General features: G+C 35.9%; 1 protein-coding gene across 1 annotated transcript in view; it reads left to right on the top strand.

The window, feature by feature from the left end:
* CFAP44 (cilia and flagella associated protein 44) overlaps positions 1–27,622 on the top strand; it is a 137,620-nt gene that overhangs the window by 69,317 nt on the left and 40,681 nt on the right. The window contains exons 15-23 of the mRNA XM_004272091.4: positions 2,374–2,535; positions 3,596–3,826; positions 11,478–11,623; positions 12,232–12,502; positions 17,981–18,036; positions 18,203–18,365; positions 19,868–19,998; positions 23,116–23,312; positions 25,888–26,062. Coding sequence (XP_004272139.2) covers positions 2,374–2,535; positions 3,596–3,826; positions 11,478–11,623; positions 12,232–12,502; positions 17,981–18,036; positions 18,203–18,365; positions 19,868–19,998; positions 23,116–23,312; positions 25,888–26,062 — 1,532 coding nt within the window. The remainder of the gene's footprint in view (positions 1–2,373; positions 2,536–3,595; positions 3,827–11,477; positions 11,624–12,231; positions 12,503–17,980; positions 18,037–18,202; positions 18,366–19,867; positions 19,999–23,115; positions 23,313–25,887; positions 26,063–27,622) is intronic.

A 27,622-nucleotide genomic window follows, 5' to 3' on the forward strand; every position in this document is an offset into this window, starting at 1 on the left:
TTCAGACTACAATGTCTTGTAAGAACTCAACTTTACACTTGATCTTAGCCAAAAGGCCGAGAAGCGATTAAGAACTCAACTTTAAAAGTCTACTATTCAGATATCTCACATTCTAACCTCAACCTCTCTTCTATCCAGCCTGTTAACTTAGCTACTTCTGCTCTACTTGTTCTCTGAAGTCACAGGCACCCCTTGTTCATTCACCATTTGCTTTCCCTCACTCATTAGTCCACTCTTAAGTTCCCCCTATATCCGGCTTAAATGTAATGATTCTTTTCAGTAGGGTTCAATAGCACTCTTCCAATGCCTTGAGCTCCCTTCTCTTTTTTTCATACACTTCTGGCAAAAATCCATCCCTGAATGCCCCCAACTGATTTGTATTTGCCTACAGTGATTACCAAGGGCAGCTGGAGGTAGTCATACACCAGAGAAGATTAGCTTCTCCATAATTTAGTGACTCAAATGGCCTCAACACAATTCATGGTATGGCTTAGCAATCCTATGACATTGTTCTTATCAATTCTCTTTCACCCACAATGAACACTTAAAAACTTCTCCTCTCCTCAAAGCTTCAAGCCTCCCACTAGCTCGCTCACTCTCATTCTCAGCATCACTTATTTCATAGAGTAGGAGCCCTCTGCCAGGAACTCCTTTACCTTCCCACTACCAAACGTAAAATCCTGTTACCTCTTCATTTACCTGCTCCTCTTCCCTTTTTTTTTTTTTTACAATAGAGGTGCTGTGTGCCTTCCTACTTGAGGCCAATTCTCCCTTGTGACCTTTGGATTCTACTCCCACTTTTTTCAACATTTCACACATTTATTTTCTCTTTTCTGTCATATAAATTTAACCTTACTTGTTAAATGGATTATTTCCATCAGTATTTAAATATATTCAAAACTCTCATGTATAAAAAATAAATTCCTTGACTTCATGTTCTCCTCCAGTCACTGCTCCATGTTTCTCCTCCCAATTTTCTTAAGGGGATTGTTTATTCCCACGAACTGCATTTCCTTACACCTACTCCTTCCTTTACACATTCTTACGAGTTTCTTGTGTCTCATAATTCCACCAGATCAGCTCTTCTAAAGATACCAGTGGTATCCATTTAACAGTTTTAGTTCTTATCTTCTTGCCCTCTTAGCCTCAATTGACCTTGTTGACCCTCACTTCCTCTTTGAAATACCATCTTTGTTTGATTTGGGGGACATTATGCTCTCCTTGTTCCTTCTCTCACATCTTGTCACTCCTTCTCAGTCTCCCTTACTCAGCCATTGAGTGTTGTTTCCCCAAGGCTCTGTCCCAGTCTCTTCTCGCTCTGTTCTCTTCACCTAGGTGATACCACCAAGGCCACAACTTTCTTAAAAGCCCAAATGTGCCACAGGATATTTGAACATGGTATGTCCTTTACATAGCATGCTCCCTCAAACCCTCCCCTAAGTCATTATAAAAATATCTTCTACTCATCCTTCACCTTGAGACTTAGGTACCACCTTCTCAGGAAGCCTTGTACAACCTCCTTACTCTTGTGGTATCTCTGCAACACTTATTGCAGTTATAATTTACATTTATTTATATGATTTGTTAAATGACACGCTCTCCCATTGGAGGTAAGCTTCATAATGGCAGAGACAATCCCTATTTTTCTTATTATAATTTTGCCTCTAGCCCTCTACAAAATTCTGAACACATAATAGGTATATAATAAGTATAGAATAGAATAACTGAATGAATAAACATTTCGAATAAACATTTTGAATAACGTTTCTGTAGACTATCAAGATGGGGATTTCCCACACATGGTTAAATACATGATTTTGGACTGGACTAGAGGGATTAATCTGGAGTCTAATTGCTTGTGAGTGGTAATGAAGCCTTGATTAGCTATAAGATTTCCCAGGGCATGTTTATGGAGAGAAAGAAGAGGAGGGAAGTGAACAAAAATCTTGGGGACATCCACATTAAATGAACTCAGGCAGAGAGAGGATGATCAATCAAAGGAGGCTGAGGTTGTATATGCCATTCACATACTGCAGATTTTCCTTGGCAGTCCTAATTTTAATATTCTGCCGTTTGGGATAACATTTCACAACCAAATTTTGGCTCAGAAAATATGGCATCTATAAGGGAAATGAATCTAAATCTAATTTTAACACTTAACTCATTAATTAATGATATAATTGTACTAATAATTGTGTATAGTGATTAATAAGATTGACTAAGTTCCTCACTGTGGTTATTACTGGTAATAAGTATCTTTTAAAAATGGCTAATATACATAGCAATTATAGTTTCCCTGGTTTAAAATCTTTATGAACTGTGCTTCTAAAAATTTGCCTAAATGTAAATGATATGTTTTAATTTTGTTTTTAGCCTGAAAGTACTTTACTGATTATTTGTGAGAATGACTATGTTCTTGAAGCTCCATTTCCAACTATAAAGGAGGAGGAGGAGGACCATGATGTAGTTTCCTATGAAATCAAAGACATGTGTATAAAATGTTTCCATTTCTCAAGTATCAAATCTAAGATTCTGGTATGAAATACCCTTGAAGCATTGTCTTCTAATTTTTTTTCTTTCTTAGAATATAAAATATCCTGTGTTAAGTGCTGGGAAAATACGAAGAAGAAGAATAAGACATAGACTTTTACTTTAAGGAGCTTATTTGGTAGAAAGCAGCTTATTGTATTAGAAGGTGGTAATGAGTAGATATTAAAATCACAGTGCAAAGAAAAGAATTTTAGGGGCACGCAGAGGAAAGAATATATGATTCTGATAGAGGGGTGAGAGGAGGTCAAGGATGACTTCATGGAGGTGATATTTAGTATTTAAAGAATGGGAAGGATTTTGACAGGTTGAAAATGAGGAGGAAGGCAATAAAAGCTGGGAGAACATCCTGAGAGAAGGCAGAGTTGCAAGAGTTTTGGAGTTTTCGATAAATGAAGAATGGACCATGAAGCAGAGGGATGCAATTTGTGGAGGGGTGTGACAGGAGTCTGTGACCACCACATGGAACCCCTTAAATGTTAGCCAAGATGTTTTAATTTAATTTTGGGGCCATTGGAATCCATTTTGAATTTTTGAGGAGGCGATTGATGTGATGAGATCATATAAATTTGGAACTTAATTCTAAGAGGTAAATGGAATAAAGAGGTAAAAGATGGGAGTTAGGGATGCCAGTGCTCGGGGGCTTTTGCAATAGCCAGTTGATAGAGGCTGAGGGCCTAAATCACTGTACCGCTAAAGATAGAGCCAGCTTCCCCCGTGGACTATGTCAATCCACCAAATTCATGGATTGACAGTGATAGGCTCTGAGAGAAGCTATATTTAACTTCTCTATTAGGAAAAAAAAGGCAAAATAATTTCTGTAAAACCAGGATCAATAGGAGTTATGAAGAAAGTCATTCCAAAGATTTGAAAATTTTAACAATAAAAATATATTCCCAACTTGATAATAATCTTTCAATGACATTATTTGTTACATTAGAGCTGTAAATTTTTCTAGGACTCTGTCTTCCTCCTACTTTCTTTAATAATAGTGTGAATGAATGAATGAATTACAGTTTTTTTAATCTCAATATTTCTTTTGCACAAGAGATTAATAGAAATTGCAAAGAGAAAGAAACAAAAGGAGTTGAAGGAGAAGGAAAAGGAAGAAAGGAGGAAAAGACTAGAAGCAGAGATGGAAGAAGATGGAGAAAAGGAACTCCAGGAGGAAGAGGAGGAGGAGGAGGAGGAACCATTACCCGAAATCTTTATTCCTTTAACCCCCTGTCACATCCTCTGTGGATTTTACTCTGGGCCAGGGAAGTTCTGGGTTTCTTTGGTAAGTAATAATGTAATAAATTTTTATCTCAACCCTAATCTAATTATAGGTATTATTTTCCATCACTTTCTTACTTCCTTACTCTATGGTAAGACTTCAGCTATTAACTACTACCAAAGGTGTGAATTTTGATGAATAAATGTGTTTGTTTTTATATCATCTTAATATGTTTTATAAGTCTACTTATTGTATCTGTTATCTATGACAATCACACATTTCAGAAGTTCAAAGGGGAGGAGAATTAAAGGTAGAAGGGCAAAGGGCTAAGGGGTTTTCCAGCTGTGTTTATCATTTTAAAATTTTGAATATGATGGCAGCACAGTCCACTAGACTTTTGCTTACCTTTCATTATCTACAACTATGCTGTGTGGCTGCATGGAAGTCTGGGAAGCTGACTGTTTTTAGATGGTCACATTGCCACCCTGAGTGAAATTGGGACTTGGCTAATAAGGAAGAAGAGAAAAATGCGAGACAAGTACCTGCAAATGTTACAATAATGTGACAGTTACATCCCCTATATATTTTCTACCCTTATAAAATATTTTATTTATCTATTGCAAACAAGATTTCCTTCATTATGAATTTGTCACAAATTTCAATTCCATTCACCAAAAAAGTACTCTTTCACATATACTTTTTTTTTTCACATATACTTTTATGTCAATTATTATCTCTAATTCATAATTGGTATCAGATCTTTGGCCAGGCCAGGAGACCGCCTAGCTGAGTACTGTTGCTATAAGGAGTGATGAGAGTTAACTCCATTCCTCTTCAACATTTCTTAGAAATATATCTTTGATGGCAACTTCTAAGGAGACAAGCAGCAAGAAGGATAGGAAGTAGTGATGGAGGCACCTTAGGATTCCATGTATTAGTGCCTTGACCTTTTATCTTCTGTGCTTCATGAAACAATTATCGATGGCTACTGTTGTGTGGGGTTCATGGGGTAAAGGAATAATTAAGACATGATCCTGCCTTCTGAAAGTTCCCTCATATCATGAGGGAGAGAAGCACAGAAACAACTGTACAGTAATATGATAGAGTTCTAGTGTCCTTGAAACATATGCAAGAATTATTAATTATTTGACAAACTTTTTTTTTTTTCTTTTTTTGCGGTACGCGGGCCTCTCACTGTTGTGGCCTCTCCCGTTGCGGAGCACAGGCTCCGGACGTGCAGGCTCAGCGGCCATGGCTTGTGGCCATGGCTTACGGCCCCAGCCACTCCGTGGCATGTGGGATCTTCCTGGACCGGGGCATGAACCCGTGTCCCCTGCATCGGCAGGCGGACTCTCAACCACTGCGCCACCAGGGAAGCCCTGACAAACATATTTAATGCTTACCTTTAGGGGTGCCAGATAAGTATTACATGGGACATACTTATACTAAAAACATATTTGTTGTTTATCTGAAATTCAAATTAACTGTGCATCCTGCATTTAAAAACTTTTTTCCTGGTTTTACTGAGATATAATTGACAGGCAGCTTTGTATAATTTAAGGTATATAGCATAATGATTTGACTTGCATGTATCATGAAATGATTACCACAATAAGTTTAGTTAACATTCATTCTGTATTTTTATTTGCTAAATCTGGAAACCTGCTTATTATATACCAGTCACCATTCTAAGTGACCACCCTATAAAATAAGCACTCTTCATAATTTGCATTTTACATAAGAAGAAACCAAGGAGTGGAGAGGTTAGGTAACTTATCTGAGGTTGTATAATTAATGAGGGGTGGAACCAGGATCTGGACTCAGGCAGTCTGGGTCTAGAGTCCACACTCTTAACCATTAAACTACACCAGCATACAAGGTCAAGGCATAGTTCAGAAGAAGTGACACTAACCCTGCTTGACTCAACTATTTGCCAACTCTGTGCCTGTATCCAAGCAGATGCTGCAGAAAACCAGTCTCATTTTGAAGGCACGACCACAGTTCTCAAATCAGTACTCACAGTGCAGGCTGGTTCTACTGCCCAGCCATGTTCACTTTCCCACTTTCCAAACTATCGCTTTAATTCTTCTCCCATCAATCATTTTGTACCTTCCCTCAACTTCTAATGATAACTTTATCTCACATTTCTTTTCCTTTTCCTTTTCCTTTTTTTCTTTTTTTTCTTTTCCCCACTGAGCGGCTTACAGGATCTTAGTTCCCTGACCAGGGATTGAACCCAGGCCCCGGCAGTGAAAGCACAGAGTCCTGACCACTGGACTGCCAAGGAATTCCCATCTCACATTTCACTGAGAAAATGAAATAAAAACAATCAGATGGAATTCCTTGTCTTGTCTTAATGAGATCTAATGTCCTATGGAGATCCATTCAAGTTTGTCTGCTACTGTTAACAATTGGTGAATGGTCCCCTGCAACTTTCCAAGGACACTATTCCAAATGGCCTCTTGATCCCATCCCCTCTCACTTTCTCAAAGATTTTACTTCTGAAATAAACTGGCTGGTCTCCTGTATCTTCAACCTCTCTCTGTTTACTCATTTCTTATCGTCAGCACATAAACATGCTCCTAGTACTTGATTTTTTTCTTTCACATCTCTTTTCTTCTCATCCACTTCTCCTTTATAGGAAAACTTGAAAGAATTGTCTGTAGTCACTGGCTTCATTTCTTCACATCCTATTTGGTTTTTAACACATTCCAGTCAGGTTTCTAGCTCCACCACTTCAAGTCATCAAAGATTTTCCTACTGCCAAGCTCAGTGGTCACTTCTCTGTCCATTTGACCTCTCAGAAACATTTGATAAAGTTAACCCTCCATTCTTCTTAAAGCATTTTCTTTTTTGGCTTCCGTGACACCACCATCTGCTGGCCACTCCTTTTTAGACTCTCTTGCTGGCTTCTTATATGTTGAACTAGCTTTGAACTTTGAAGTACTCTAGGATGTGGTCTTGGGTGCCCTCTTTCTTGCTAGATGATTTTATCTGGTCCCAAGATTTTAAATATCAAATATATGCCAATAAATTTCATTTTTATCTCTAGTCTTGACCTGTCCTCTCATATTCGGACTTGTATGTCCAACTTGACATCACTACTTGGCACCTCAAAATGGACATGTCCAAAATATAACTTTTTTTTTAAATATTTATTTTTATTTTGGCTGCTCTGGGTTTTAGTCACGGCACATGGAATCTTTAGTTGCAGCATGTGGGATCTTTAGTTGCATCACGTGGGATCTTTAGTTGCGGCATGTGGACTTCTTAGTTGTGGTGTGCGGACTTCTTAGTTGCAGTATGTGGACTTCTTAGTTGTGGCATGCATGCAGGATCTAGTTCCCCAACCAGGGATCGAACCTGGGCCCCCTGAATTGCGAGCACAGAGTCTTACCCACTGTACCACCAGGGAAATCCCCAAAATATAACTTTTAAATCACACTTGCCCTGTGCAAACCTGCTCCATCTCCATTTCAGTAAATGGGACAACCATCCATCCAGTTACTAAGCCAAAACTCTGAGAGTTGTTAATGATTATTTTCTTGCCTTTACCTTTGATATTCTTATTTCAAAGTATGTCTTTTGTAAGCAGCACATGGCTAGGCTTTTCTTTTTAATCCTGTAGTAAAATCTTTATTTTAATAGAACACTGTGTCCTTTTATATTTAATGTAATGGCTAATATATTTTAGATTAAATCTACCATCTTATTATTTCTGTTTATCACACCAATTCTACGTTTGGTTTTTCACCTTCTATCAGATGATTAGGTAGTTTCCCCCCCAATTTTCCTCCTCTATTAGGTTATTAGTTATACTTTTTTTTTTTTTTACTATTTTGTTTTTAGTGGTGATGCTAAAGGTCATAGTATATATCCTTAATTTAATATAATTTGATACAAATTTATTCTTTTACTAGCTCTAGAGAAAAAAGATCTTAGGGCACTTTAGTGTTGTGTATCCTCCCCCTCACCTCATTGTCACATTTTATATATATATATATATATATATATATACACACATACACACACACACACACATATATATGTATATATAAGCTTGGGGTTTTTTTTTTTGCCTTGTGCCTATTTTGCCTTTAAAACTTTTAGTTCTTCTGTATATTTTCTTTTTAAAACTTTGATATCTTATCATCTTTTGTCTTCCATTCTGCCATCTATATCTTTTTTTTTAAATTTATTTTTGGCTACATTGGGTTTTTGTAGCTGTGCGGGGGCTACTCTTTGTTGCAGTGCGCAGGCTTCTCATTGTGGTAGCTTCTCTGTTGCAGAGCATATCCTCTAGATGTGCGGGCTTCAGTAGTTGTGGCATGCAGGCTCAGTAGTTGTGGCTTGCGGGCTCTAGAGCACAGGCTCAGTAGTTGTGGTGCACGAGCTTAGTTGCTCTGTTGCTCCACGGCATGTGAGATCTTCCCGGACCAGGGATCAAACCTGTGTCCCCTGCATTGGCAGGTGGATTCTTAACCACTGCGCTACCAGGGAAGCCCTATGTACATCTTTTTATTGTTATTTTTTGTTACCTATGCATCTTTTTTTCTCTTGTTGCTTTGAAGATTTTGTGTTAAAAGGTGTAACTTCTTTATTTTTTTATTGAAGTACAGTTAATTTACAGTGTTGTGCCAGTCTCTGTTGTACAGCAACGTGACTCAGTTATATACATGCAGACTTTTTTTTTTCATATTCTTTTCCATTATGGTTTATCACAGGATATTGAATATAGTTCCCTGTGCTATACAGTAGGACCTTGTTGTTTATCCATCCTGTATATAATAGTTTACATCTGCTAATCCCACACTCCCAGTTCTTCCCTCTCCCACCCTCCTCCCCCTTGGCAACTACAAGTCTGAACTCTATGTCTGAGTCTGTTTCTGTTTTGTAGCTAGGTTCATTTGTGCCATATTTTAGATTCCACATATAAGTGATATCCTAGGGTATTTGTCTTTCTTTTTTTTGACTTCAGTTAGTATGATAATCTCTAGTTTCATCCATGTTGCTGTAAATGGCATTATTTCATTCTTTTTTATGGCCGAGTAGTATTCCACTGTATATATGTACCACATCTTCTTTATCCATTCATCTGTCAGTGGACGTTTAGGTTGTTTCCATGTTTGGGCTATTGTGAATAGTGCTGCTATGAACATAGGGGTGCATGTACCTTTTGAATTATAGTATTGTCTGTGTGTATGCCCAGGAGTGGGATTGCTGGATCGTATGGTAATTATATTTTTAGTTTTCTGAGCAACCTCCATACTGTTTTCCATAGTGGCTGCCCCAACTTACATTTCCACCAACAGTGTAGGAGGGTTCCCTTTTCTCCACACCCTCTCTAGCATTTGTTATTCGTAGACTTTTAATGATGGCCATTCTGACAGGTGTGAGGTGATACCTCATTGTAGTTTTGATTTGCATTTCTCTAGTAATTAGTGATGTTGAGCATCTTTTTATGTGCCTGCTAGCCATCTGTATGTCTTCTTTGGAGAAATGTCTATTTAGGTCTTCTGCCCATTTTTTGATTGGGTTGTTTGTTTTTTTGTTGTTGAGTTGTATGAGCTGTTTGTATATTTTGGAGATTAAGCCCTTGTCTGTCACATCATTTGCAAATATTTTCTCCCATTCCATAGGTTGTCTTTTTTTTTTATGGTTTCCTTTGCTGTGCAAAAGCTTGTAAGTTTGATTAGGTCCCATTTGTTTATTTTTGTTTTTATTTCTGTCACCTTGGGAGACTGACCTAAGAAAACATTGGTATGATTTATGTCAGAGAATGTTTTGCTTATGCTCTCTTCTAGGAGTTTTATGGTGTAATGTTAAAAGGTGTAAATTCTTCATATATCTTCCTTGTGGGTCATTGCATTTCTTGTATTTCAATACATTTGTATTCAGTTTTTAGAAAATTCTCAGACATTTATCAACCACAGTACTGCTTCTGGTCCATCTTTTGAGTCTCTTCTTGTGGGATTCTAATTTTGTGTATATTAATCATTATCATTATGTCCCATGTAGATCTTACACTCCTTTTTAAAAAATTTTACATCTGTATTTTCTCTCTCCTGCCTTACTCTATTTTTTCTGATTCTGTTCCAGCTTCATAGCTCAGTTTTAGCTGTGTCTAGTTGCTTTTAAACCAATCTATTGAATTCTAATTGTCATTTTATTTTTCAGTTCTAGAATTTTTATTTTTTCCATTATCTACTTTTTTATAGACCCTAGTTGACTTCTTTCTGTATTGCCTTCAAAGGCCTTAAATATATTAATCAGAGTTATTTTGAAGTCCATTTTGAAAACACCTCTATCACTATTTCTTGTACTTTTGTTTCTTTGGTCTGTTTTTTCTTTTGATTTTCAATCAAGACTTTTCTTTGTTAGTATACCTAGTTTTTTTTTTTTTTTATAATTGAACGCTGGATCTTGTCTGTCAAAAACTGTAGCATCAGCTTGAGTTTCTGTATATTGCTGTTGTCTCCTGAAATTTATTTTTAGTTCTGGAAAGCAACTAAAAATCCTAGATCAGTTTCATCCAGTCAGTGATTGAGATGACTTGAAATTAGGTTTTACTTCCTACGAGGTCCAGTCTATTTCTGGTTTATCCATATGTGTGGGATATAGTGCTCCAGGGTTGCAATGGAAAGCCCAGTGGAAGGTGTGTTTACAATGGCTCCTTCTTCTTGGAGGACCCTGGGAATTCTTTGCCTTTCCCTAAGCCCATGACACTACAGATTGCTCCGCTCAATTTCTTAACCTCTCAGCTGCCACTTTCAGAACTGGCAGTTGCCTTAGGGAGAAAAAAAATCTCCTGGACTGGAAATCTCTGAAAACCATGATCTACAAAACTCTATTGTTAAATACTGCTTATGCCGAATAATCCTTAAAATAAAATGGAATTCAGTATGTAGATAGAAATGATATCTCTTGGGCTTCCCTGGTGGCGCAGTGTTTGAGAGTCCACCTGCCGATGCAGGGGACACGGGTTCGTGCCCTGGTCCGGGAAGATCCCACATGCCGTGGAGCGGCTGGGCCCGTGAGCCATGGCCGCTGAGCCTGCACGTCCGGAGCCTGTGCTCCGCAATGGGAGAGGCCACAACAGTGAGAGGCCCATGTACCACAAAAAAAAAAAAAAAAAAAAGAAATGATATCTCTCATGTATTGTCTTTTTTTTTAATATTTATTTTTACTTATTTATTTTGTCTGTGTCGGATCTTTGTTGCAGCACGTGGGATCTTTCATTGCAGTGCATGGGCTCTTCCTTGCGGCACATGAGCTCAGTAGTTGCAGTGCGTGGGCTCCAGAGTGCATGGGCTCTGTAGTTGTGGGTGCATGGGCTCTCTAGTTGAGGTGCACGTGCTTAGTTGCCCCATGGCATGTGGATCCTAGTTCCCCAACAAGGGATCGAACCCACGTCCCGTGCATTGGGAGGCGGATTCTTAACCACTGGACCACCAGGGAAGTCCCTCTTGTATTGTCTTTTAAGTAGGAACAAATCATTGTAAGGTGTTTTATTTTTATAATTATGTAGTTGCATATAAATTAATAATAGGTTTTATAAAGCATCTCCATCTGTAACCATAGAAATCATACAAAAGTATATGTTTTAAGACACCTATTTTATGTGTTAAAGTTTGAAATAATCAAAAACTCCTCATGTGGTCATAGGTTTCTTATATTCAGGTACTACCTTGTATGTTATCTATCTCTTTTCCAGGGTGGCTATGATTCTGGTTTTCTATATCACTGTGAGTTTCCCCCATATGACAAAAGCAGTGATATCACAGAAAAGAAAGATGAACCTTTTGATTTCCGTCTTCTTGAGGATACAGAGGATAATCCCATCACAGCTATCACTTTCAGGTGACCAGAATTTCAGAAAGCTTTAAAAAAAACTATATCCCATTACTGTCTGTTTTTGTCCATCATTAATATTGTCAATTTTAAAGATCTGTCCAAATGGAGGAGTATTCAAACAATGTTTAGTTAAATAAATCAAATGACTAAAGTAGAATCTAAGCTACTCCTGAAACTACTTAAATTCCTTCTATCAAATATTCTGTCAGAATTTGTCACACAGTTCAATTGTATGGATTTTTTTTCTGTTACTTAGGAGGATGCTACTGCACAGTCAGATAACGAAAGTTCTGGGTTACAATGATTCTGGAAAGATCACTAATTGAATCATTAGTCCTTTAATAATTAAGAATTAAGCATATATCCTGGTCATTCTTTTGAAGACCAAATATAATAGCTCCAAATTTCAAATTGTCTTTTTCTCCTTCTATTCTTTTGTATTAGCTTGCTAGAGCTGCCATAGTTTGTTAGGGCTTCAGCATATGAATTTTGTGGGGACACAACTTACTCCATAACATCTTTGTTTTTAAAACTTTAGTCATTTTTCAATTAACTTAAAATTAAACATTTTCAGATTAATATGAAGAACGATTTACTTTCCTTTTGTTTCATAGCATTAACCAAGAAATGATGTTTTGTGGAATGCAAAATGGAGCAGTTCGAGTCTATATCCTAAATAAGAATGATCCTTCATTGACCAATATGGAGGACTACTGGCATTTCAGCATGCATGACAATAATTATGGATGCATTAATGCCATCTCCACTAGCTTTGATGACCGTTTCTTGGTGACTGCTGGAGCAGACAGTAATATCTTTGTTTTCAACATTTTTTCTGAATTTGAGTTAAAGAAGGTCATGAAAGCCAAGGTGCCATCTCCCAGGGTATGTAACTGACTAATAATAATAACTTTATTTTAATATTGTGATGTTAAAATGCTCATATTCTTTAAAAATGAAACTATTTAGATGCAAATACCTTGCAGTCTAATCTTCCTACCAGTATTATAATTTTGCCTTTCTGGTGCCTCTGTTATCAAATATGAAAGATGTTGAATTCACCTTATTACTAAAGGTGTAGAAGTCCCTCTATTAAAAAGACTGTCAATTTTTCTGTCTCCATCACTTTCACGAAGTTTTTTTGTTTTCAAGATGCCCAACTTTTTTCTGATATATTTTGCGTTCTATTTATTCATTTGCTTATTGAGGAGGCATATGTGGGAGGTATACCATAATTTGTACCTTTGAAAGGGGTTGTAAAAATATTATTATCTTTATATTAGAATGTGAGAGTTTTATCAAAGATTCAGGTAAATTATTGGCTTTGTAATGAAGATTGAGGGTTTGAATCCCCAAATTATATCCCTTTGCCCTATCACAAGACCTAAATTTTCTATTATCAAAATGGTTCCTTTGGAGAGAAGAGCTAACACCTATCCTTCTCAAACTCTTCCAAAAAGTTGCAGAGGGAGGAACACTCCCAAACTCATTCTACAAGGCCACCATCATCCTGATACCAAAACCAGAAAGGTATCACAAAAAAAGAAAATTACAGACCAATATCACTGATGAACATAGATGCAAAAATCCTCAACAAAATACTAGCAAACAGAATCCAACAACACATTAAAGTATCAACACCATGATCACGTGGGATTTATCCCAGGAATGCAAGGATTCTTCAATATATGCAAATCAATCAATGTTAATATTCATGTTAACAAAGAATAAAAACCATGTGATCATCTCAATAGATGCAGAAAAAGCTTTTGACAAAATTCAACACCTATTTATGATAAAAACTCTCCAGAATGTGGGCATAGAGGGAACCTACCTCAACATAAAAAGGCCATATATGAATAAACCCATTGCAAACATCATTCTCAATGGTGAAAAACTGAAAGCATTTCGTCTAAGATTAGGAATAAGACAAGGATGTCCACTCTCACCACTCTTATTCAACATAGTTTTGGAAATCCTAGCCAAGGCAGTCAGAGAAGAAAAAGAAATAAAAGTAATACAAATTGGAAAAGAATTAAAACTGTCACTGTTTGTAGATGACATGATACTATACATAGAAAATCCTAAAGACAGCACCAGAAAACTACTAGAGCTAATCAGTGAATTTGGTAAAGGTGCAGGATACAAAATTCACAGAAGTCTCTCGCATTCCTATACACTAACAGTGAAAGATCAGAAAGAGAAATTAAGGAAGCAATCTCATTTACTATCGCAACAGAAAGAATAAAATACCTAGGAATAAACCTACCTAAGGAAGCAAAAGACTTGTACTCAGAGAACTATAAAACACTAATGAAAGAAATCAAAGATGATACAAACAGATGAAGAAATATACCATGTTCTTGGATAGGAAAAATCAACATTGTGAAAATGACTCTACTACCCAAAGCAATCTACAGATTCAGTGCAATCCCTATCAAATTACCAATGGCATTCTTCATAGAATTAGAACAAAAAAATTTAAAATTTGTGTGGAAACACAAGACCCCAAATAGCCAAAGCAATCTTGAGAAAGTAAAATAGAGCTGGAGGAATCAGGCTCCCTGACTTCAGACTATACTACAAAGCTACAGTAATCAAGACAGTATGGTACTGGCATAAAAACAGAAATATAGATCAATGGTCTAGGATAGAAAGCCCAGAGATAAACCCACACACCTATGGTCACCTAATCTATGACAAAGGAGGCAAGAATATACAATGAAGAAAAGACAGCCTCTTCAATAAGTGGTGCTGGGAAAACTAGACAGCTACATGTAAAAGAATGAAATTAGAACACTCCCTAGCACCATACACAAAAATAAACTCAAAATGGATTAAAGACCTAAATTTAAGACTGGATACTATAAAACTCTTAGAGGAAAACAGAAAAAACACTCTGACATAAACCATAGCAAGATAGTTTTTGACCCACCTCTTAATGAAAATAAAAACAAAAATAAACAAATGGGACCTAATGAAACTTCAAAGCTTTTGCACAGCAAAGGAAACCATAAACAAGATGAAAAGACAGCTCTCAGAATGGGAGGAAATATTTGCAAATGAAGCAACGGACAAAGGATTAATCTCCAAAATATACAAACAACTCATGGAGCTCAATATCAAAAAAAAAAATCATAAAACGGGCAGAAGACTTAAATAGACATTTCTCCAAAGAAGACATAGAGATGGCCAAGAAGCACATGAAAAGCTGCTCAACATCACTAATTATTAGAGAAATGCAAATCAGAACTACAATGAGGTACCACCTCACACCAGTCAGAATGGCTATTATCAAAAATCTACAAACAATAAATGCTGGAGAGGGTGTGGAGAAAAGGGAACCCTCGTGCACTGTTGGTGGGAATGTAAATTGATACAGTCACTATGGAGAACAGTATGGATGTTCGTTGAAAAACTAAAAATAGAACTACCATATGACCCAGAAATCCCACTACTGGACATATACCCTGAGAAAAACATAATTCAAAAGAACACATGTACCCCAGTGTTCATTGCAACACTATTTACAATATCCAGGACATGGAAATAACTTAATGTCCAACAACAGATAAATGGATAAAGAAGATGTGGTACATATATACAATGGAATGTTACTCAGCCATAAAAAGGAATGAAATTGGGTCATTTGTAGAGATGTGGATGGACCTAGAGTCTGTCATATGGAGTGAAGTAAGTCAGAAAGAAAAACAAATATTGTATATTAATGCATATATGTGGAATCTAGAAAAATGGTACAGATGAACCTATTTCCAGGGCAGGAATAGAGACAAGGATGTAGAGAACAGACATGTGCACACAGAGGGGTAAGGGGAAGGTGGGATGAAATAGGACATTAGGATTGACATATGTACGCTACCATGTGTAAAATAGATAGCTAGTGGGAACCTGCTGTATAGCACAGGGAGCTCAGCTCTGTGCTCTGTAATGACCTAGATGGGTGGGATGGCGGGGGGAAGGGTGGGAGGGAGGTCCAAGAGGGAGGGAATATATGTATACATAAAGCTGATTTACTTTCTTTTTTTTTTTTTTTTTTTGATTTACTTTCTTGTACAGCAGAAACTAACACAACATTGTAAAACAATTATACTCCAATAAAAAAAAATGGTTCCTTTGGATAAAATGACTAATAACTGTTAGAATTGCTTCTAAAGCATAAGGGATTGTATTAGACCAAAGTTAAAATTCCTGTGAACACACTGGCTTCCTATTTAACACGTAGCCTGCTTCAAAAGAATATGCAAAGAATGTAGGGAAGATTTGAGCAGGTAAATTTTCATTTCTGTTAATAGCAGCAAAATTTGGAGAATGAACTGTTGTCTAATGAGGTCAAGCTAAGGAAGAGGAATTTTCCAGAAGGGAAAGTGTATGAACAAGAAGAAAATCTTTATCTTTCTACTTAGTGCCAACTCTCTATGGAAACCCATATGGGATAGAAAAAATCCATTCCACATTTGTATAATGGTCTCCTTTTATTTATGACTGCAATAAATATTTCTGAAGTCACTGAAGCAGCCTCTGCTTTTTAGAAGGCAAAATCAGAAAGAATTGAATAAACAAAATAAAAAACTAAGCTCTGCATAGGTCTGAGGTTCTTACCATATTTTAGAATCACAGGGGAGCTCTTAAAACTATACATGCCTGAGCAGTTAAATCAGAATCTTGGAAAGTGAGGCCCAGGCATCAGTACAGACATTCTTCAACATGAGATACGATGGGATTGTGCCCTGATAAACCCATCAGAAGTTGAAAATACCATAAGTTGAAAATGCATTTAATACACCTAACCTACCAAACACCACAGCTTAGCCTAGCCTACCTTAAACGTGCTCAGAACACTTGCATTAGCCTACAGTTGGGCAAAATCATCTACCACAAAGCCTATTTTATAATAAAGTATTGACTATCTCATAATTTGTTGAATACTGTATTCAAAGTGAGAAACAGAATGGTTATGTGGGTACCGGTTGTTAACCTTCATGATCATGATCATGGGAGCTGTGGCTGCCCGGGAGCTGTGGCTGCAGCAGCTGCCCAGCATCACGAGAGAGGATCTACCACATGTCCCTAGCCAGGAAAAGGTCAAAATTCCAAACTTGAAGTATGCTTTCTACCAAATGCAAAGTCGTCAAGTTGACCGTTGTAAGTAAGGGACCGTCTGTATTTTATAAAAGTCACCCCTCCCCCCCAGCCCCCGTGGTTCTAGAGTGCAGTCACGATTGAGAACAATTGGCAGGTGTTTTGGAACTCTTTGGAAGCACCGTTGTTTAACTCAAATTTATTGTAAACAGCTGAGGTCAGGAGAGAGTTGGCTGATATCAGCATCAAATCCTGGAAATCATAACTGATATTGGAGAAGCAAGGGGCTTAACTCTGAGCAATAAAAGAATAGAGTTCAGTCAAGTTGTATCCTAAGTGATTAATAGTAACTAAAATATATTAGCCATCACTTGTCTCTTACATTGGTCATGTTTTATGACTTCACTTTATGAAAATCATAAACCTTGTCTTATATAAATGTAGATTTATATTTTATGTGTATAAAGACTAGTACTGTAATAAAACAACTTGATCGAAAGAGAATCTTTATTTCTTTACAACAAATGATAGCGAAACAGAGACATATGCGCTATGAAGAGAACAGAAAATAAGTTCAGTTTTACTTAAGAACTGGTTAGCTAGCAAACTAGGACTTTTTGTTTCATTCACTGGGTTATAAATCCTCTTCTTTAACAGCCTAAGACATTTTTCAGCACAGCACCTGAATAAACAAAGTACTTCTAAGTGATTTACTTCATAGTACTTAATTTAAACTGATTTCCTTTCTAAAGGGAGAGTCATATTTCTGATTTCATATCTTTCTCAAGGAGAGGGATTATATTCTGTGTATTTCTCACTGAATATCTGTGATAAGATCAAGTGAAACACTTAAAATTTAAAAAATATAACTTTTTCCTTGTATACACATGAGGTATTGTGGTGGGAATCAAAGCATGTATGAAAGGAATATGCTAAAAAAACAGTACTTTAAAATAAATGATCTAGAGCATTTTTTTGGTGTATTTTTTGTTAGTAACACATGAATATTACTAATTCGTATTTTGGAGGGGAATATGGTGATATTAACATTTTGCATACATGTGATTTTCTTTTTCTACATACCTCTTTAAATGAAGTAGAAACAAATAAGTTTTTTTCCCTAGTTTATTTTTTGTGACAATACTTTCCAGGCCTACGGTTGTTAGAAATTAGCAGAGAAAACCCTTCAATTTACTACTTATTAGATATTTTAAGGTAAATATGCAATTTAAAGGAGCTAAGCTTTTACTCCTTTTCCTACAGGTTGGAATAGAAACAGAGCCAATTCCAGAAGATATTGAAGATCCTAAAGCCTACAGGTATGGGAATTTTCGATCAATACCTAATAGGACTGGGCTTTTGCAAAACACACCAACATTTTACGAAAGCTGACCAAGTTAAATGAATTTCCAAATTATTAAATACAAATTTTCTCTGCTGTTTCTCTATCTTTAACCTGTTACCTTTTAAAATTTCTGTTTTCAGTATTGAGAATGCCAGAAGAAAAAGAGAACATGACAAGTTAATGAAAGAAGGGGAAGAAGTCAAGGCTGAGAAGAGAGAACGAATCAAAGCTTTAAGGAATCAATTACAGAAACTACTACAGATGAATGAAGAATTACCAAAACATATGCAGTTTAAACGGACAGTAAGCCTAAAATAAATTTGATTTTAATTTTAACATATGCTATTTCTGAATTGAGGCTGCTATTTTCCCAACAAGTAGGAACACTTAAAACCATCTTTAAATTTCCCTTGTCTGGTTTGTCAGTGTGTTGGCAGCAACTAAACTACTGTGGAACTTGTCATGCAACTTGGTGTGGATGTAGATGAGCCTCTTTATACAAAGTTTATTTCTGGATTTAGCTATTTCACATTTTTTTGGTAATAATATATAAGTTTGAATCTGGTTATCAATCCTTACCATACCTAGCCAAGATATTTAACCGTTGGATAGGTACATACTATATAATTTGATTCTCTGTGGTTCCTTTTCCATAATTCATCAACTCTATTGAAAAGATAGTACCTGGTTCATCCACAAAGTTTCTAAAAGATGACTTAGTATAGTTGTAGCTATGGGGACAATCACCAAATTGTTTAAGCCAATATTGTATTAAATTTTTTTCTTCTGTGACTTGTTGCAAAGCCCCATTTACCTCCTAGTGATAACTTTTTTTCCTAATTTTTTTTTACATTATCTTAAATGGAATTACTGTCAAGAGCCTAATCAAATAAAAACTCAGAATTTATTATCCTGACTATACCCATGGGTTACCCAGTCCTGTAATTCCAGAAGCACTTAGCCAATTTCATATTTAAAAAAAAAACTGTGGTGAAATCATAATGATTAATTCATTATATTGGTTAAAAGACCAACTTATAATGGTTAAAAGATGTTTGTTATTTTACTAAGAAAAGTGTTGACACTTGCAGAATATGGTTACATAATTCAAAATAAAGAACAACTGAGGTAAGTTTTGTGGCTAAGCATTTTACATACACCATTATTTAAAGCACCAAAACACCTGGAAAGAATAATTACTTTCAATTCTGTGTGAATGAAGGCCCTGATATTTTTCCAGGAGTGAAGGAAAGAAACACGAGGCCCCTAAGTATCCTTATGGGGAAAATGGCCCCTTTGGTGAGGGATATTCAACCAGAACTTGGTTATATCCGGAAGACACCAAAGACATTACTGTCTTTCCTAGGTGGGGAGTCACATGGGAAGGAAGGATCAGCTGATGATCAAGTGCCATGAACTTTTACCCCATGCCCAGCTGGTTATGTAATAGTAGTTATTCTGGGGTGGAGAGAGTTCCTCTTTTTTTTTTTTTTAAACTGTTTAAACTCTCCACATATTCTGTTAGCATTCATTGTTTATATTGTGGGAAAAATCTTTTAATATGTAACTGTATTTTCATCATTGTTAATTATTTCTGGGAACTTTTCTCCATATTTTGTGACAGTAAAATCAAAAGTATGTTGTTTTTTTCTAGAATGAGAGAGTTTATGATACTTAGGAGACAGTTATGATGTAGCATAAAATTGAGGACAAACCTTAAAAATCTGTACTTATGTATGAAATAGGATTGGTAAAGTCTATCGATAAAGGTACCCATTTTGATGAACAAATCTACTTATCTGCAGGATTTTGATCTAGATTCCAAAATTCGTGCTGAGATTGACAGGAAAACAGCTAATAAAATTCAACGAGTGGAAAAGGAATTAGCTTGGGAAAAAGAGAAACACCAACTTGGCCTAAGGAAGCTACAGAATAGGTAGGATGCATATTTCTTGCAAGTTAAGATGTTTGAGAGCATATATTTGAAGAAAGTAGTTTCCAGTGGCTTTATTGAAGTGGTCAGATTAAGAGGTCTCCTGAAGTACCTACTAACTCCTAAAATCTCAAGGAATCCTCTTGTCAGTGCTACTGACTTCCTGAGCTCACTCCTTCCTAGTTTAAGTCTGCAAAATTTTTTGCAAACCAAATTATGTCATACATATTTACTTTCGGTTTTTAACAAACTATTTATTTTATAACTAATTAACATGTGAGCATGTATATATTAGAAAATTAAAATAGAGCCAAGGGGGCTTCCCTGGTGGCACAGTGGTTAAGAATCCACCTGCCAATGCAGGGGACACGGGTTCAAGCCCTGGTCCAGGAAAATCACACATGCCACGGAGCAACTAAGCCTGTGCGCCACAACTACTGAGCCTGCATGCCACAACTACTGAGCCTACACTCTAGAGCTCACGAGCTGCAGCCCACAATGAGAAGACTGTGCACGGCAATGAAGAGTAGCCCCCGCTCGCCACAACTAGAGAAAGCCCAAGCACAGCAACGAAGACCCAACACAGCCAAAAAAAGAAATAAAATTCAAAAAAATTAAAAAAATAAAAGAACTTTTATAACACTCCAGAAATTTCCCTCGTGGCCTCCTCCCGATAAATATTTACTCTCCAAAGATGAATGTTTATCACCATAGATTAGTTGTGTCTGTGAACTTCATATACATGGAAAGCTGCAGTATGAACGCTTTTGTATCTGGCTTCTTTATTCAGTATCATGCCTAGGATTACCCATGTTGATGCAGGTAGCAGTACTTCATTCATTTTCATTGCTTTGTAATATTCTATTAAATGGTTATACCACAATTTATTAATCCATTTAACTGCTGATATTTGAGTTGTTCCTATTTTTTGGCTTCGATGAATAATGCTGACATTCTTGTGCATGTCTTTTGGTGGACATAAGCACTTATTTCTGTTTTCTATATAATCAGGAGTGGAACTGCTAGACCATAGGTTCTAAGCATGTTTAGCTTTATTAGACACTGACAAACAGTTCTCCAAAATGGCTCAATTTATTTATACTCTGATCATCAATGTATGAGAATTCCAATTGATTCCCATTGTATTCATTTTCTAGGGCTTCCATAACAAAGTACCACAGGCAGGCTGGCTTACAATAACAGACATTTATTATCTGATAATTCTGGAGACCGGAAGTCCAAAATCGAAGTGTTGACTAAATTGGTTTCTTTTGAGAGCTGGGAGGGAGAATCTGTTCCATGCCTTTTTCTGAGCTTCTGGTGGCTTGGCCAGCAATCTTTGGTGTTTCTTAGCTTGTAGATGCATCACTCTAAATTTTCTGTCTTCACATGGTGTTCTCTCTGTGTTTCTTCGTATAATATTGCCTCTGTGCTTGTTCAACTTTTCTCCTTTTATGAGGACATCAGTCATGTTGGATTAGGATCCACCCTAATGATCTCATTTTAACTTGATTACCTCTGTTAAGACCTTATTTCCAGATAAGGTCATATTTTGAGGTACGTGGGGGGTTAGGACTTCATATTCTTTTGGGGAGACACAATTCAACCCATAACACTCATGCTTGCCATCACTGGGCATTGTCAGCTCTTTAAATTTCAGCTATTCTGTAGTAGTGTCTCAGTGTGATTTAAATTGGCATTTTCCAGATGAGTGACGATTTTCAGTCACTTTTCCTATACTTACTGGTTATTTTTATATTCTCTTTTGTTAGGGGTTTGCTCAAGTCTTTTGTTCATTTAAAAATTGAGTTGTGGGAGTTATATATTCTGGATGAGTCTCGTCATACACATGACACATGTATATATGACATATCTATGTGTGTGTATGCATGCATGTAAAATATCTTGCCCTACTCTGAGGCTTGTCTTTTCATCCTCATTATAGTGTCTTTTTGAACAGAAATTTTTCATTTTAATAAAGTTTAGTTTATCGGTGTTTTCCTTTGCAATTTATCAATATTTTCACTAACTTTTTATGGTTAGTGCTTTTATGTTGTAGTTAAGGAATCTTTGCCTATTCCCAATTCATGAATAATTCTCCGTTTTCTTCTAGAAGCTCTACTGTTTTGCCATTATCTATCTTGGGTAATTTTTGTGGGTGGTGTAAGATAGCGATCAAGTGTCTTTTGTTTCTATATAGATATCCAATTGTCCCACTGTCATTCGCTGAAAAGACCATCCTTTCCTTACTAGATTGTAGTGATGGTTTTGTCAAAAATCCGGTAACCACATATATATGGGTCTGTTTCTAAACTCTTCATTTTATTCCATTGGCCTGTCTGTTTTTGCGCTAGTGTCACAAGACCTTAATTATTCTTGACATCTGATATTATGAACCCTCTGGATTGTTCTTCACCTTCAATATTGCTTAGGTCCTTTGCACAGAATAAGTTTGTCAACTTTCATGACAAAACCTAGGATTTTGATTGGAATTACATTGAATCTATAAATCAACTTAGACATAAAAAGATGAGGAAATAATTGTGAACCAGCCAAAAATAACAACAATTAAATTGATGAAGAACTTTTAAAAGATAGATGTCTGTAAGCTATAAGAGAAAGCTGAACTGGAGAGTAGTACAGACTCCTGAGCTTAATGTTTTTTATAGAGACAAATAGGATAATATGTACATACATGTATCACCACCTGTTATCTATCATGTATGTAATATATGAAATATTATATATAATAAATGAGATAATAGATAGGAAGATGAATTACATTTCCTCAGAGTTTGATATAATCCATTTACCTTTAAACTGTAGTCTGTCTGAAAATTTTTGACTCTTCATACTATCAAAACAATGGTATTATACTGTTTATAATGAGATGTTTAGTATTTTCATTAAGAAGAAAATTCGACTTGCTCTTTAATCAAGTCCTATTCAAATTCCACTACATCCTTGTTGGGTTGGTATAAGCATGGTTGAATTTTGGATCCAGTGTGATATAGTGGTATCATTTATCAGCATAGTACATTGTGATCTTATTTTATTATGTAATAATCATGCAGCATGATTAAACTGATGATGATTGCAAATAATTTTTTTGCCCTTCAGATTTCGTGATTCGTTGGAAAGCGATACTATTGTGGTTCATGCCATACAAAGTGAACACAAGATATCCTCCTATAGGCTTGTGAAGTCCTCTAAATACTCCAAATCCAAACAGCCAAGTCAATCCGAGAGAAGAGCGAGCAAATTTGAGAGGTTTGAAAAAGAAGGAACTGGAAGAAAGGACAGTCAGAGAGATACAGGTAACCTAAATGACAAGAAGGCTTTTAAGTCCCTATTTATTAAAACTTCAAAGTTGAATTATCTTTTTGTGAGCAGAACATTTGACTCCCAGTCATGGGACTGAGAGTGGATGAGAGCACCTGGTGCTGCGGATTTCTAACTTCCCATGTCCAGCTGTTCTTAAATCTAGGATTTCCCCAGATGCTAGTTTTCCTAGGCAGTGTTTGTTCCCAGATTCCTGGGCCCCATCCCAGAGGGTAGGGCTAGAACACAGCATTTCACACTTTTCCAAGAGCATATGCTTTAAACAGTGATGAGCTGAGAATACAGATGTGAAAATAGTGCCTCTAATCCCTGCGCCCTGCCTCTTGTGACTGCCTGCAGGATGACTGCAGGTGAGTAGGAGGAAGACAGGAATTCTGGGAATGGCTTGCAGAGCATGGTCAAGGATAAAGGTCACTGTAGCCTGGCCAGATCTAGACTAGTGCCCAGGATACAGTACTGACCTTAATACTGGTTCACTCTCTTCACTGAGAAACCTTTAATGGCTTCTTTCTGCCTCTAGGATAAAATCTGAAACCATTATCCCCATATTTAATCCTTCCACAATATCCCTAATTTATTTCCAATAGCGCATTCTCATACTGCGTGATTGGCATGTTTAGCTTATTGTCCTGCTTGTTGCTTCCTAATTATGTCTGAAACTTCCACATCCAGGTTCCTGATGGAGTGACCAATTCACTCCTCTCCTCTCTGAATTCTCCCCAGTCCTTGGGGATCCAGATCAAATTATACTTTTAATTTTTTAATTGAAGTATAGTTGATTTACAATGTTGTGTTAGTTTCAGGTGTACAGCACAGTGATTGTTATATTTATATTCTTTATCAGATTCTTTTCCCTTATTGGTTATTACAAAATATTGAGTATAGTTCCCTGTGCTCTACAGTAGGACCTTGTTGGTTATCTATTTTATATATACAAATTACACTTTTACTATAAAGCCTTTCTGTGGCCACTCAGGCCACATTAAACTGTTATTTTACCATGGTGCCATATATTTGAAATATGAAATGAAATGGTAGCTTATAACTATATGACCATCCATATTATTTAACTTTTTTTGTGTATATCCAAAGTATATCTCTATGCAACTTGAACATAGAGTAATTCCCCCAGTAGATACTTATAACTGATAAAATCAATTATTTTAATTAATTAATTGTTATAGAAGTTTAACTGACCTACAAAACTGTTAGTTCTAGGTATGCAACATAGTGATTCCATATTTCTATACATTACAGAATGATCACCATGATAAGTCTAGTTATCATCTGTTACCATATAAAATTATTACTACGTTATTGACTGTGTTTCCTATGCTGTACATTTCATCCCCCGACTCATTTATTTTGTAACTGGAAGTTTGTACCTCTTAATCTCCCTCACCTATTTCATCCCCCCACCCCCTCCCCTCTGGCAACCAGCTGTTAGTTTTCTGTATCTATGAGTCTGTTTCTGTTTTATTATGTTTGTTCATTTGTTTTGTTTTTTTAGATTCCACATATAAGAGAAATCATGCAGTATTTTTCTTTGTCTGACTTATTTCAGTCTAATACCCTCTAGGTCATCCATGTTGTCACAAATGGCAAGATTTTATTTTTTTTATGGCTGAGTAATATTCCATTGTGTGTGTGTATAATATATATATATATGTATACCACATTTTCTTTATCTGTTCAGCTATCGATGGACACTTAGGTTGCTTCCGTATCTTGGCTATTGTAAATAATGCTGCAGTGGACATAGGGGCACATACATTTTTTGAATTAGTGGGGTTTTTTCCCTTTGGAAAAATATCCGGAAGTGGAATTCCTGGGTCATATGGTAGTTCTATTTTTAATTTTTGAGGAACCCTCATACTGTTTTCTATAGTGGCTGCACTAATTTACATTCCTACCAGCAGTGCCCAAAGGTTTCCTTTTCTCTATCTCCTCACCAACACTTGTTATTTGTCGTCTTTTTGATAACAGCAATTCTGACAGGTGTGAGGTGATATCTCATTGTGGTTTTGATTTGTATTTCCCTGATGACTAGTGATGTTGAGCATTTTTTCATGTGTCTGTGATAAAGCCCATAATTTTTAAATTCTAGATTTGTGTGTTTCTGACCAGTTTTTTGATTGGTCACAGACCACTGCAGTTGGTATATGTCACCTCAAATTATACATGTCAAATAGGACTCACTTGCTTTTCCCTTCCCCAATCATCATGTTACAGACACTCTTTCCCTGCTTCTCAATATCTGTCAGTGGTCTGTTATTCATTATCTTGTTCTCTAATTGTTATCTCACCAACTTTTTAATAAGGTTCGGAGGAGCAAAAATTGTGATTTAGATCTCTTTATTTTGGTATTCTAAAATAACTTATGGGATTTAACTCATGGTAGTTGCTTAATATATACTGCAGATTATAATATATACTACAGATTCATTATATTCTTGGATTTTTAAAATGTGGCAGATTAAAAACAATATTTGAAAGTTTTATTTTGATGTTTCAAAAAGATTGAAAAAAAAATGTTGACTCTCTTTACAGGTGGGAGTATTAGTGTGCCAGAAGAATCAATCATAGAAAAAGGGAAGAAATTTCGGCCTAAAACCCTAAGTGAAATTATGGTGGAAAGTCAAATTGAGAAAACAAGGAAACTTATATTAAAGGCTGAAAGGGCCCAAATGAAAATTCAGCAGCGAAAAAAAGAATGGGAGGAAATGTAAGTTTTTTTTACCTGAAATCTTTTGTTTTAATGAGTCTCAAAATATCTTTTAAAATCTTTACATTTATTGAAGTTGGTATTTAAATAAAGAACTAAAATAAGTAGAAACCGATAGAGATATTAAAGTCAGGTTAGGTGGATCTTTCAGGGTGGTGATAGTGTGGTGGACCTTCAGTGACCCCTTGAGTTTCAGGTCTACGAATTTCATTTTGCTAATATATTCAGTGATTTTTAAGAATTAAGAAATTCTTTTCTATCCCAACATTCAGAAGATATTACTCCTGTACGTTCTTCTAACATCCTATAGTTTGGGTCTTCATCTATAGGTCTCTAAAGGTACTTTTATTTAACAAGCACATCTTTTCATTTATTTGTTTTCCACCTTTATATCTTTGGTTAAATATTTCTTCATGTCTTTTGCTCATGTTCAAATAACAGTGTTTATCTTGTACTGTTAACTTTTGAGAGTTCTTTGTATATTCTAGACATGAGTACTGTGTTGGATATTTTATTTGCAAATATTTTCTCCTAGTCTGTGGCTTGTCTTTTTATTCCCTTAACAGGATCTTTTTCAGAGCAAAAGTTTTTAATTAGGTTGAAGATAATTTATTAATTTTTTTTCCTATGAATCCTGTTTCTGGTATCAGGTCTAAGAACTCTGCCTAGCCATAGGTCCCAAAGATTTTCTCCTATTTTTCTTCTAAAGGTTTTATAGTTTTACATTTTACATTTAAGTCTGTGATCCATTTTGGTGTTCATTTTTGTGTAAGATGTATAAAATGTGGGATTTAGATGTAATTTCATCTTTTTTTTTTGCCTGTGGATGACTAATTGCTCTAACACCACTTGTTGAAAAGGCTCTTTTTCCTCCATTGAATTGCTTTTGCACCTTTGTCAAAAATTATTTAGGCATATTTGTGTGGGTCTATTTCTGGGTTTGCTTTCTGTTCCATTAATCTATATGTCTATCCCTTTGCCAATACCATAGTGTCTGTAGATTACTGTAGCTATGTAATAAGTCTTGAAATTGGGTAAACTGATTCCTTTCATCTTATTCTTCTTTTTCAAAATTATTTTAGCCATTTTAGTTATTTTGCCTTTCCATATAAATCATATATTTACCCCCAAAAAATCTTGCTGAAATTCTTTAGGAATTATTATTATTATTATTATTATTATTTTTAGGAATTATTTTAATCCTGTATATCAGTTTGGGGAGAATTGATGTATTTATTATGTTGTCTTCTAATCCGTGGACACGGTATGACTCTACATTTACTTAGATCTCCTTTGATTTCGTCAGTGTTTTGTTGTTTTTAATATAAAAGTCCTATATATATCTTGTCAGATTTACACACAGATATTTCACTTTTGGGGTCAATTGTAAATGGTATTGTTTTTAATTTTGATACCTATGTGTTCATGGTATAGAAATAAAATTGTATTTTGTAGGTTTATCTGGTATTCTGTAACCTTGCTGAACTGTCATATTAGTTTTGAGAATATTTTTGTAGGTTCCTTGGGATTTTCTGTGTAGACAATCATGTAATCTGTGAA

The sequence above is a fragment of the Orcinus orca genome, chromosome 5 (assembly GCF_937001465.1).
Source record: "Orcinus orca chromosome 5, mOrcOrc1.1, whole genome shotgun sequence".
Lineage (NCBI taxonomy): Eukaryota > Metazoa > Chordata > Mammalia > Artiodactyla > Delphinidae > Orcinus > Orcinus orca.